We start from the raw sequence: 13,665 nt of genomic DNA on the forward strand, positions 1-13,665 counted from the left end.
AACAAAAGACGGACACATTTTTATTCTGATATATAAAATCAAAGGTGTTTGAGATTTTAAGTAAAATTTTAACTGAAATGCAAAACATACATAAAGTGTATAAATCACAAGTATATGGTAAGATAAGATGCTTACAAAGTAAAGACAATGAGGGACCCAGCACGGCTCAGTGAGGAACAGTACCAGCACCCCAGCAGCCTCTTGAGCCCCACCAGTCTGACTTCTAGCACCACAGATTTGTTTTGAACTTTACAAATTATTTATAAATGCAATCACATAGTAGGTTTCATTTTATTTTAACCAGGGAATAAGTTCATTTTTAACAGGGAAGGCCTTTTATAACTTTTTTGAAGGGAAGGGGGAGGTGGAAGGCTCAGTTCACCATGTGACACGCAGGTGGCCTTTTTGCTGTTTAACCCTTTACAGTTCTCGCATGATTCTCAGGCCATTCCAAGGAGATACAAAGTTCAAGGAACTGGCGATACATACCCGGATCAGACAGGTCCGAGACCCCTGCTTACCTTCCGCAGGATCTCTCATATTGGCAGAGGTGGAACCTGGCTCACTTGTCTTCACCTGTATGTCTTCAGTTTTGTTTGCTTTGCTTTTATTTTCTTGGGATTTTTTCTTCCCTGAAACACAATATTATTTATTTGTTTGTTTGCTTATGCATTCATTCACTCACTCACTCGCTATTATCCTGTATTCTTGAAGGAGACAATTACTAATGCAATCACAGCAAACGGTATATTTCTAGGCAATTATCACTTCAGATTCCTAAAGAAAGGAATGAATGATGAATATGAATTCTTTTAAGTCATGTCAGAGGGGAAGAAAAAGAAACCCATAAATACTGTACTTTTCAAAATCTTGGGCAATAGTTCCCTCTTAGCTATAATGTATTACATAGTAAATAATATATTCTAGAAAAGTTAACAATATTGATGTCAGAGGAAAATTAGATCATAGCACTGAGTTTCAACACCACACAAATAATAGTGACTGTCAGAAGTCTGGTTATTCATAAGAAGTATATTAGAGAAAAACAATAAGGTATAAGTTGGGGCCCTTTTCGTTAAGATAAGATTACCCATAACTGTCAAGGTGAAACAGCAGAAGCAGAGACTCTGCTGAACTGCAAGGGACAGACACGCACAGTGACTCCAACAGCCAATGCAGTCATGAATAATTCACAGCCAGCGGCGTGGCACTGGGAGGGTCCTGAGGGACTTGACTCCAGGTCCAGGATAATTCAATATTTCATTAACGATTCAGAGAATGGAATTCAGGAAACACTAACTGCATTCCAAGTGATACCACAGTTCAGAAGATAAGATTAAAACGCAACACATTTCTGACAAGCTGGAACAATGAACTCAAGTCAGCAGATATTCAATAAGGATAAGGGGAAACAACCGGAGGTTCAGACCCTCAGTCTCCTTGGGATTTAACCAGAATTTGTGACCCTCTTCTCCATTTTTTAAACTCTAAGTTTCTTATCTTTGGTAGCTTTTGTTTTTCAGTGTTCAGAAACAGAATATGCTCCTATTCATCTGCCCCCCAAATTGCCTTCTCTTTCTGCAATGCTGTCCCCAGCCAGGTCTCAAACAGCTCCTAGAGCTGTCCTTGCTCTTTCGGAGCAACCCTCTTGCCATCTTTATCTCTGAATTAGTAAAATAACAAGCAGAAACCATTCATGGTTTCTGGAAAATGGTATTCTCTATAACAGAAAATCACTACAGAGAAGCATTAGACAACAAATGAAAATGCAGTCAGAGACACAAAATATTACTATTGAAAAGATCATAATGATTAGAAATAGAAATATCGATTACAATACAAAGCAAATACTAATCCTAAAAAACCCACCAGATTTTGATAAATGTTAAAGAGATGCGACAACAAAGTATGAAATACTTAATAATCAGTCACTTATTTTGCTAGTCTTAAAAAGCAAATTCTAAAATACCATTGTAAATCCCTAATTCTTCAGCCTATAAAAAAAAAACAGATGTTTTCTGCAACTATGAAAGTGAAGCTCAAATTCCTGGTAACACCTCTCTCTGTTCATTTCCAAAGGCAGCTAAAATGGAACTCAGGACACAAGCATGCACATCGTGGAACCACACTCTGGAGGGAACAGAAGCTGAGAGCCTGCGTGGAGACGGGAGATTCAGGTCCCCAGCTGGCAGGATTATAAACCAGCCACCTCTGCAAGGGCAAGGACACGGAAACACCGTTCACAGTGAGGGGGAATCTCTTCTTTCAGTTCCTTCTCCCTGTGTCAACCTTCCAGCGCTTAGCCTAAATCTGATGATGACAAAGGCTCCTGAGGAATCCAGTTGTGCTGAGGGAATCTGGAATCCACCCCTTTCAACCAGTTTTCTTATTCTCACTGGGACACACGCCCGTCCCTGTGTGTGATGCCCAGGCCATATCGGATTACTGGCGGCACACAAGGCCAACATAAATGATCTGGCTACTAACGTAACTGCTTTAGCGCTGCAGTTCCCGTCCAGCTAGATCCACGGCAAGGGGTCCCGGTGCCCTCAGATGCTGGAGTTGAAAGTTATATTCAGAAAAGTTTTTCCCTGGTCAGCACCACCTCATGTCCCTCAAACAAGCCGGGGAATATGACCCTTTCTCACTGAGCTCTTACTTTCTACTTTGTACAGGTAGGGGCCTTGGAAATAAACAAAAATAGAGGTACAGTCTAAACTTTGCCTTTTAAGCATAAACCTTACGTACATTCAAAAAAGTCACTGTAAAATTTAATAGAAATATAGATGTCAATTTGTTGTAATACAATCCCTTGCAAAAGCATTTGAAAGATTTTCTGCAACGTCTCCAGTGCTACGCAAAGCTAGTTAGCAGGTCATACACAAAAAGTAAATCGGCCTATTTGTAAACAGGGCATTAAATAAATGAAATTTCTAGATTTATATCACATTATAGATTTATATTATATTATATATTATATATAATAAAATATATAATATATATTATATACACTATATTATAGATTTATATATTATAATAAAGCAAAGCACAGCTTTAATAATACCATACATTAATATGTACTGGGAATGAAATCACATAGCTACCTAAAAGTAAAACTTATTTTAAGTTTTATTCCCTGCCTAAAGGAATATTAGCACACCTAGCTAACACTAATGTCAAATGTCTATTTTTGGATGCTCCCGACCCAATCAGTGAGAAGGGTCTCCCCCCCATCCCTCGGTGCCTTCTTTAAACCAATGACCAAGAAACCAGATCCCCTGGGAAGAGAAGCCAATTGTGGCGGGACCTCTGCCTCCTGTTCGGAGGGCTAACAAAAGTACCCCTGCCACAGGCTGCTACAGGCTACCCGGGTGTCCCAACCTGCAGCACGAATGACATCTGGGGACAGAAGGTTCCTGTTATGGGGTTTTTCAACGCTTCAGAGGATGTTCAGCAGCATCCCTGACCGCCACTCACTAGATGCCGGTAGCAGCCCCCTTCTGGTTGTGACAAGCAAAAGTCTCCAGACACGGCCAAACATCCCCTGGAGGAGGGAGTGTCTCCCCAGGTTAAGAACCACTGGGCTAAACCAATATTACATGGGTCACTACAGACATATGGGGCTCTGAAGTCTATGTATCTATTAAACATTGAAAAAGTATCTGAATAACACTAATAAACATCTAAAAACTAAGGAATGGAACAATTCAATTTACCTCCAAAGTATCTTTGGTAAACACTGATAGACTTAGTTTATGATGGAAATAAGTCTCATGAATCTAATTATCATTCATTCTTGGAACTGAGATCATCTGACACGTGAAACAATCTTCTCAACCTTAATCGGAACCATCTAACATTCAAGTTATTTCCCATTAGGCCCGTGGACTAGAGGTGAAGGGGCCACTGAAATCACCTGTCTGACCTGCTGTTCTGAGGGTGGACACAGCAGGGCCCCAGGGACTCAGTAGTCCACAACAGCCCAGACAGCAGGAACCGGGCGTCCTGACTCACACTCAGGCACGCTTGGTGTCATTCACAAGGCCAAAGATTGCAGTAACAGGTGGTAGAACCTGCTATATTTCCTTAAATCAGTAAACTTCTTTCCTGCTATTGGTTTCTGTTCTATTTACAATCAAATTAAAAGAAAAAACAAAAACAAGCCCATAATCAAAAACAACCTACAATGACTCTTACGAGGGGGTGAGGGGACTCAGTCTCTCTCTGAGGCAGGAGGCGCCTCAAGCACTGGTCCGGCAGAGCCCACTGGGAGCCTGGTAAGCACACGTGTGCACTTACCATCAGGTTCGTGCAGGGTCCTACATAGAGGCTACTGCCAGCTGCAGGCTCCACTTGGTCTAAACAAGAAAGATACAGGAATGAAACACAAGGAAAGTGAAATGGAAATGGTGACAAAGAACATAATGAAGGACAGGACAAAACCGTGTGTACGTAAGGAAAAGAAATATACACAGAGTTATGAAGAAAACAGAAGGGAAACGGCGGTTACCTACTGCATCCGGGTTCTCACACACACTCAAGTTCGTCTTTGTGCTCTTGGGCAGTGACAGGACCCACGCGGTATACTTACTCTCCAGCCCGTGCCAGGCCCATGTTGTAAAACTGATGCTCTCATCACTGCATACCGCTTCTGCTAGGAGACTGAAAGTCCTAATCCGTGCCTCTCACTTTATAGAGACACCTAAGGACTGGAGACATGAAGCCATCTGCCCAAGGTCACACAACTAAATTAGCTCTAGAGCGAGAATTTAAAAGCCAAGGAGGGAGCCAGCCCAGGGTCATAGTGGTTAAGTTAACACGCTCTGCTTCAGTGGCCCAGGGTTCACAGGTTCAGATCCCGGGCATGGACCTACACACTGCTCATCAAGCCAGGCTGTGGCAGCATCCCACATGCAAAATAGAGGGAGATGGCACAGATGTTTAGCACAGGGCCAATCTACCTCACCAGAAAAACCCCCAAAAAAGAAAACCCCACACACTCAGAGGAGGATGATGCTAAAATTGCTCTTTCTACTATATGTATTTCTTAGGATCAACAATGGCACAATAAGCATATCTTATTCTTTACAAAACATTTTCTATCATTTTTTTCACTAGGTTTCAAGGGCAAATGAAAGAAAAGTGACTTCCACTGCATTTACAGAAAATGAGTAACAATCAAATTGGATGCAGACTTTTTTTCCATTTTAACTTCGCCTTATGCCAGAAACAAGTATCAGCCAATACCACAGAACACCAATCTGAGCAAATGCGATTCATCATTAAACAATACAAATAAAGCTGGATTTCCTAGTGAAATAGCTTCCATATCAAGAAATCCAACAGCCATGACTACTTTTTAAAGACAACATGTAGCATTGTACTGCCAGTGCCTAGGACGCAAGCTGCAAAACCAAAATTGCCTAAAGCAACACATGAATAATTTAACCTAGGTCTGGACTGTGTTCCACTATTCTAATAAACTGGACAAACACTAGAAAATTCTAGAGAATGATGTTTCACTTCAAAATGTTCAGGCATCAGAGAGATTGCAAAATTCTAGAAGGCTTGCTCAACTTACATTAAAAATTCATCACAAGAGTTGAAGGCTCATGCATTTGGTGATTTAAATGAATTAAAGGTAGAACCATATGCAACTCTACGTGCACTGCCTCCTCACTGGGGAGCCACCCAACTCCCGAGGATAAAATTAGAAGTCGGTATCCACGCACAGAGGCAGGTCTACCCAATCTCTGTTGGGGAGCTCGCCATCTCACTCAGATACACAGCTGACTTCAAGGAGGCCCCATCTGTGAGAGTTCCACGATTGCACCATGAAAGGTCAGCGAGGACACAAGCTGCCCTGAACAGGATCCATACTCAACTCCCCAAAGGGTGGGTTGTGCCTGCTGCCTCCTGGTCCGCACCCTGCATTCAGCCCTTCATCACTCCACCTGAACTTTCACCCTCTCCACTCCACTGGAGCTCCACCTTCCACGGTCGCCACTGATCTCATAATTACACAAGCCCAAATTTCTTCAGGCTTTATGTGCCCCAAGTTTCTCCTTTGTGTTTCACAGTTTGATGGGTCTTAAATTCTTAAAATTCCTCTCTCCAGCCTTATGACACTACCATCCAGAATCTCCTCCTTTCGTGACCATTCTCTTGCGAAATTTTCCTCTTCTTCCTGCCACTAAATGAGAGGGTCCTTCCAGGAAATCTGAAGATTGGAAGTATGCTTTCATTTGAGGTTAAAGAAAGTCTTCAACAAAGTATTCAGCTAAGCTGAGGGTACAGATCTCAGAGAACAGAACAGACATGGAATAATGGAATTAATCCGCTGCCTTAAAAGGTGAGAGAGAAGAACCCTAAGATTCAGAGGAGCCTTAAAGATGGTCTTTGCTTCCCAAACTTCACAAACACACCTCTCTGAGCTTCATCTCATTATATATGAATTGCCTAAAAACTCACAGCAAGTTTACACAAAACTGGGGCTTTTATTCCCATCCAATTCACTACTCCAACCACCGTGTTCTAGCAGCCTTGTTAGGGAGCAACACTTTCTGGGTTCTAATTGCATCCTTAAAAAGGATAATTAACAGAGCCATCTACATTTCAGGCGAGTGTGAGAAATTCATCATTAATATGTAAAGTCAGTATCCATCTTTTTGAATCTTTAAAAGAAAAGGGTGTGATTTTCAGGCCAGCGTGGCCCTGATATTAGCACTCAGGACGTCTGGTTAAGTCAGAGTTCCAAAAGCATGATGAAAAGCTCAACTGGCAAAAAAGCATAAAGCTCATGTGAAATGACTTATTAAGATTTTTACAAAAGCCCACAAGAGACCAGGTAGTAAAGAAGGGGAAATCTGGATAACGGCAAAGTTCTTAGCTTAAAGAATGGCCACAACGATGTTAGGCATGAGCTGGTAAAGGGTGGTCAGAGTTAGACCTCAGCAGTGTTTTACATCTGGTGGTGGTTTAACCTGCAGTTGGTGTGATGAGTAGAGAGGAGAAAAGCTGGAAACAGACATATAAAACTAAGTTTTTCACAAGGAATTAACAGTCTATTTCAATATCCTTAATCTGACTTGGGTACCCCGGAAGTCAGCAGAAGTCACTGACAGGACAATTGGGAACCTGGGGCAGCACAAGTGATGACAGAACAGCATCTCAGGAACTGCAACCAGAGGGGCTGGCCTTGCAGCTGAGTGGTTAAGTTTGCATGCTCCGCTTTGGCAGCCCAGGGTTCACAGGTTCAGATCCTGGGCGCACACCTATGCACCACTCATCAAGCCATGCTGAGGCGGCGTCCTACATAGAGGAACCAGAGTGACTTACCACTAGAATATACAACTATGCACTGGGCTTTGGGGAGAAAAAACAAGAGAAAGAGTGGCAACGGGTGTTAGCTCAGGGGCAACGTTTCACACACACAAGAGTGGTCCATGGCAAATCTCAGATTTGAAGCAGGTGGAAAAATCCCTTAAAAAAAGAGAAATCTCGACCAGAAAGGCTTCCATGAAGGTCAACAGCATGACCCAGGGGGATGCATTTATCAGATGATCAGAAGTGGTGAGATCAGCGGGAAAACAAGCCACTCGGGGCCTAGCCACACTGGTCCACAGTGTTTGAAAGAGAAGTCTGAAGCAGTAAGATGCTGCACCAGTTGGTTTTTATGAAAGTAATATGCTATACATTTCCAGATTTCTTTTACAGTTAACTTTGAAATGTACCTGACAGTAAAAAATTCTGTTAAGCTTCTTGGGCATAACTTCAAGTCTTTCTCTGTAAACTCACCAAGAGCTGGCCGTAATCCTGGAGGCAAATTATAAAAATAAAACCTCTCTGGTTTTAAGTTGCTTGTGGTATTAAAACAGGACTCTAGGCTTTGCTTCCAACAGAAACAATGGAAAAGTTCTGGATTTTTCAGTGCTGCAGAGCAGTGTAAATTCCTGGAATGCTTGCCTCCCGCCAGGGGTGCAGAGCCTCTGCCCCCCGGGGCTCTGGCCCCCACCTCTCCCAAGCGTCAGGTTGATGGGAGAACAGCGAAGATCACATCCTCCGCAGGGAGCTTTGACCTTCTGTAAAAAAGGCTTTTAGTGGCTCTGAGTGGATAACTCCAAGTACGAGAAAGGGCTCCCCAAATAAACTTGAATAAATTCAAATTAAGAAAGCATTCAATTTCCTCATACTCTTTGGAACCTCAAAAAGTCTTGTGGCATGAACAAAATGATTTTAGAGACTAATTAAATACCTCTGAAACTTAAGCTGCCAGCCTGTTCTACTTTATAATTATTTTAACTTCTAGGGTTCTTCTCATGGATTTTCAGTAGATTTTATTTTAGAGGAAACAAATATATATATCTAAAGTCTGAAAATCTTACATGTAAAGAGTGAACTGGCAACCACCAAGTGAAGAACGGAACCCAAGCCCAGGTGTCGGTCCCCTGGGGCCAGGCCACCCAGGACTGGGGACTGTGCAGGCAGGCGGGGAGCTACAAGAGCCTGGCAAGGTGCCAAACAGAGGGGGCACACCCTCGAGCCTTGGTTATTCAGCTAAAACGAAAGGCATTTTTTCTCACAAATTCCATGATAAATTTTACAATGTCATACCTTGATAAATTATCTACAAAATTTAGTTTAAAATATTTTCAGGAAGTAAAATCCAGATATAAATCTGAGTCAAGACAACTGCAATACTCAAAATTCATTCTCTACATTTCTTCAGAAAAATGTTCACAGGAACAAGGGTCAAGCCATATCACTAATTAATAAAATCAGGCTACAACGCCTCCATAGACATGACCAAGAAGACACACAGCGCGATGTGGCAGGTGGCTCCCCGTGATTACTGATGAGAGTATGAGACCTGTCTCCCCATCTGTTTGTATTTTCTAATCTTTCCAGACGAACATTTGGTTATATTATGCAGAAAATGAAGGAGTAATTTTTTAAAAAGAAGAAATACCTACAAAAGCAAAATTAATGAGACAAATGAAAATGTTTCCACTGGGTGAGATTAACATATGCAATTTTATAACAGTACATTTGGAAAAGGCCTCAATTTTGTACTTTGCCTGCACAGCAAAGAGTGTTGCTGAAGCGTTTCTCTGTTTTCTGTCTCCTACCTTACACTCCTTATAAGTGCCCAGAAAAAAGCGCTATCTCCAGAAACACCAAATCCACAACACACACAGAGTCATAAAAATTTAAAAGGGATTTCAAATATTTGTAACATACATTATTAAAAAGCCAAAACTGCTTAAGCATTCAAATTACCACTGTTAACCTTTGGGCGTAGATCCTTCAACTCTTTTTCCTATGCCTCACATTACTTTGAACAAAAAATTAATTGGTGTCCTCCATTTGAACAGCCACACACCTTCTATTCTTTGTCTTGTTTCACTGCACTTGGTTATTATACCTATCATTATTTAAATAAAAAATCTATCTTAAACCATCACATTGAGTGCCTCCCAGGTATAAGCTGAGGGAGTGGGATAATCACACTTCTCCTAAAATGCAAAAACTAGGCAATGGCATTTGAATATGCCACATCTCAGTAGAAGTTTAAGAAATTCATGCATAAAAACAAGAGAATTTACAAAGATACTAAACTACCTAGCATGAAATGGAACACACTGATTCCAGCCTAAGTTTTAAGACCTTTCATCACTGTTACTAAATGACCTCCTTCCCTTCTGTCCGAGACCTCAGCCGCCTTCCCGCCCCTTCCACGCCTGCAGGCGCGCCCCGCTCAGAGCCTATGAACAGATGCCTTGCTGCCCTCTCGGCAGAGAGCTCGGACCTCTCGAGGCTCACCCACGCGCAGGGGCAGCGCCAAGGCCCCAGCTCCGACAAACTCAAAACTGCATCTTTCAGATGCAAGAAGCAGAGAAGGAACTAAAATGTATTTGTTCTCCTCATAAAGTTCTTACTTTTTAAATCACAAATTACATTTAAAATCAATTCCAGATTTTTTTCTTATAGATCTCTACCTAAAAACACAATCCCACTAGCCTACGTAACAACAAACTTCATTCTCAGATGGACGAGCCTGTATCAGACTACTGTTCAGATTTAGCCCAAGCTCATTACTCTTGCTCAATGATAAACGTTTTCCTCTACATACTTTGTAAAGTTTCTGGAATAATGGTGTAGTAGAAGGATTTTGATAATTTTTCTTGGGTGATTATTATCTACAAGGCACTTTGTTAAGAGCTATAGGGAATACACATATATTACTAAAAAGATGTCTGCCACGAAGGAATTGAAAATTCAAGTTGTATGTCTAACTTTGTGAAAAGCAAGCCCCTTTGCAGAAAGGCCCTACTAATGTCAACAAGAAGCAAATTTTGAGTGGGAAAAAATGTTCCAGAGAATCTGTATTTCATTAAAAATAAGAAGCGAAGGAGGGAGGGAGGGAGGAAGAAAGAAGAGGGAAGGACAAGACAGAGAGGCGGGGGGAGGGAGAAAGAGATGGGGAGATGGGCGGTGTGAACAGCCATCCAGCCAGGTAAAGCTAGGAGGCTCAGGGAGTCGGCTGACCAGGCAGCTACAAGCTGTGGCCCTCCTTAGGCGCACGGCCACCGCCCTCCAGCAGCGAGACCACACAGCCTTTTAGAAACACTAACCCTTACTTAGTGCAGGTCTGCAAGGATTATCCCACACTGTCCTGAGCTGATGCTGCTTCTCTCTTTTACCAATATAGGTAAAATAATGCCCCCAGGGAACAAACAAACACTGCCAAAAGGCTCACAAAGGACTAGGATGTGAAACACAGTGCCTACCAGGCCAGTGCCCATGCTGGAGAAAGGGCCTCATTCTCCATCCAGCCACTCATTCCATCTGCTGCCAGAAGTTTCCTGTGTCCTCCAGGTCGCACATCTTCCCTGCAAAGAGCTGACCCCAACTAAAGGGAGACACTGGACTGGGCTCTCCTCTGAATAAAAGAGGCCCTCAAAGGACAGAAGCCACAACACTGATATTCACGAAACTGAAAGTACATTGCACAGCCTTGGGCCCCGACTTGATTAACGAAAAGTAATCGTGTTCAGGGCAGATGGGAACTAACTGTGATACACGCTGGTGATAACTACCTGATACTGCCATCGGGGGGAAAAAAACGAGATAATGTGCGGAAAGAACTTCACACAATAAATGGAATAAATTGTAAGGACTATCCACAGTAGATTCTACTAAACAAATATAGAAACCCCACACCTACAAGTCTAAATTGTCAGCATACGTTCCTTCTTATGAAGACAAGGACATTCTGCTTCCACTGACAACTCCGAATTCATCCATTTGCTGTGTTCGTTTGTTCTACCCCAATTCACAAGATCCCACTCAGACATCATTAGGGAAATGTACAAGTCCAGTGAGGACAGAACTTTACCGAAAGAAGAGGGAACTCTGCCAAACACTCACTAACATCTCCACCAATAGATATTAATGTTCTAAGAGCAGAAGCTGTGAGTATATTTCATTTCTTAAGTCTGTAACCTGCTGATTTTACTGTTTCCAACTAACTGTCTCTGCTTAATTTTTAAAATTAAACACACTAGGTTCACTCTAGTGGTTCCTAATCTTTTCAGGAAGAAACTTTAGACCCCTCTGAAAATCAGAGAACACTTTCTCTCCCCAGATAGTCACTAACAGACATAAACACAATATTTGGGGGCTCGGGGACCTCCTAAGTTATCACAAAGTCAAGCTGTGAGTTCATGCAAATGTACATTATCAACAGGAGTCCTCTGTGTGATCCCTGAAAAAGAACCCCGACCCCTCAGACTGCTCAACAAAAATGCTGCACAAGCAGTTAAGTTTGCACATTCTGCTTCCGCGGCCTGGGGTTCGCCGGTTCAGATCCCAAGTGCGGACATGGCACTACTTGGCAAGCCATGCTGTAGTAGGCGTCCCACATATAAAGTAGAGGAAGATGGGCACGGATGTTAGCTCAGGGCCAGTCTTCCTCAGCAAAAAGAGGAGGGTTGGCAGCAGATATTAGCTCAGGGCTAATCTTCCTCAAAAAAATAAAAAAGGAATAAAAATAAAAATGCTGCACAGATCATCAGAACGTTTGTTTCCCTAAAACGGATGTCATCAACTTAACTAGTAACTTCTCCTAAGAAAACAGCTCTTTCACACTTTTCTTTTTCCTGATTTCATATCAAGAAGAAAGATGACAGATTTCCTAATCTGTCACATATAGCACTGAAATTGCTCCCACATAGTTACTTCGAAGGCTGTCTGATAATTTGGTATCTAAAAAAATGCATCCAAAATTCATCCAAAATGTCACCAGCATAGAATGTGGTTCTAACAGTACAGAAGAGTCATGAGTGGTTTAGACCACATCGAGAGAGGACAGAACAGAAGACAGCAGTCAACCCTCCATTTGGGCAGCAAGCAGGGAGCTGAAACACGTTTACTTCTGTCTAGGCCCATGCAACAAATCAAATGCCAAGAGTTGTCTAATCCACTAACCTTACCTAGGTGACAAGTGTCCTAGTTTGGGTAACGAGTGAAACAAGACAGCTTTTAAGAGAGACTGAGTCTCTAGCACCTGAGCAATTCTCTAGTGCCTGCAGATGCAAAGAAGCCCTTTACTCTTACCTCATTTGCAATCTACTTAATCCACTCCATGTCACCAAAGGAACATACATGGATTTTAAGAGGACATGCTGAAACTTTTATTTATTTTTAAATTCAGAAGTGCCATGATAAGCCCAAGGATGAGCAGAGTTCCCACAGAGCGAATTTTTCTCGTGCCCAGCAATGATATGGAATGGACCAAGGCTGGTGTGCCATGCATGTTCCTATGAGGCTCTCAATGCTCAGAGCAACCCTACAAGGCAGGTCATATCCCCATTTTACAGACGGGCAAAGTGAAGATCAAAACATGCAGAGTAACCCATGCAAAGTCACACTGCTCTTAAGTGGTGGAGCTGGGATTTGAATCTGGCCGTGTAACTCCAAGGCTACGTTCTCACATGCCACAAGAAAGTGCACAGATTGTGCATCTCCCAGCACCCAGAGGTGTAGCTGGGGTCAGGAATTTTTCCCTTCTCTCCTCCACCAAACACAAACACACACACACACACACACACACACAGACACATTTCCAGCTCATTTTAAACAAGTTATCCATTTGCAAAGTACTGATCTAGTGGTATTTAATACAGAAGCGATAGTGCAGCCTGAGCAGCACACTTCCACTCCACTAAAAAACTGCGGGGTCGTTTTTTTTCTTTTTAATGTGCTTCAGCATAGAAACTGAATTTGGGGGTGGGGGCTTACAACAATCATTCACTCTGGAAACAAAGTTTACCAATTCCATGTACTTTTTCTCTAGAGGACCCTGTCTCTTTAAAACTGAAGAGTCAGAAATAAACATCACAATATTCTTTATCACAATATTCTCTATACTCTATCACAACCATGAATTTAATTTACCTTGGCATACAGATAGTAGTTTATGTTATTTTCTATCCTGAATTCCTGAATTTATCATTTTGATGGAATCAAAACAGCAAACAGATATTTACTAAGCTTAACATTTAAATTTGACCTTATCAAATATTCCTACGATCACACCTAGCAAGGAAAAGATACTTCCTGTGATAATACTCTTAGCACCTAATAAAACTCCTAAAAAGAAGC

The 13,665-nt window shown here is 42.0% G+C and overlaps 1 protein-coding gene across 16 annotated transcripts in view; it reads right to left on the reverse strand.

The window, feature by feature from the left end:
* The window catches only part of PRDM2 (PR/SET domain 2), a 127,065-nt gene that overhangs the window by 47,293 nt on the left and 66,107 nt on the right, over positions 1-13,665 (reverse strand). For 14 of the 16 annotated variants that reach the window (XM_070602870.1, XM_070602839.1, XM_070602930.1 and 11 more), the window contains one exon: positions 522-632. The exons of 1 other annotated variant lie outside the window; for it this stretch is intronic. In XM_070602870.1, the coding sequence (XP_070458971.1) occupies positions 522-632 (111 nt within the window). Of the gene's footprint in view, positions 1-521; positions 633-4,299; positions 4,359-13,665 lie in introns of those variants that run through there. One more of the 16 variants, XM_070602936.1, reaches the window with a different exon arrangement.

Source organism: Equus przewalskii, chromosome 2 (genome assembly GCF_037783145.1).
Source record: "Equus przewalskii isolate Varuska chromosome 2, EquPr2, whole genome shotgun sequence".
NCBI classification, from domain to species: Eukaryota; Metazoa; Chordata; class Mammalia; order Perissodactyla; family Equidae; genus Equus; species Equus przewalskii.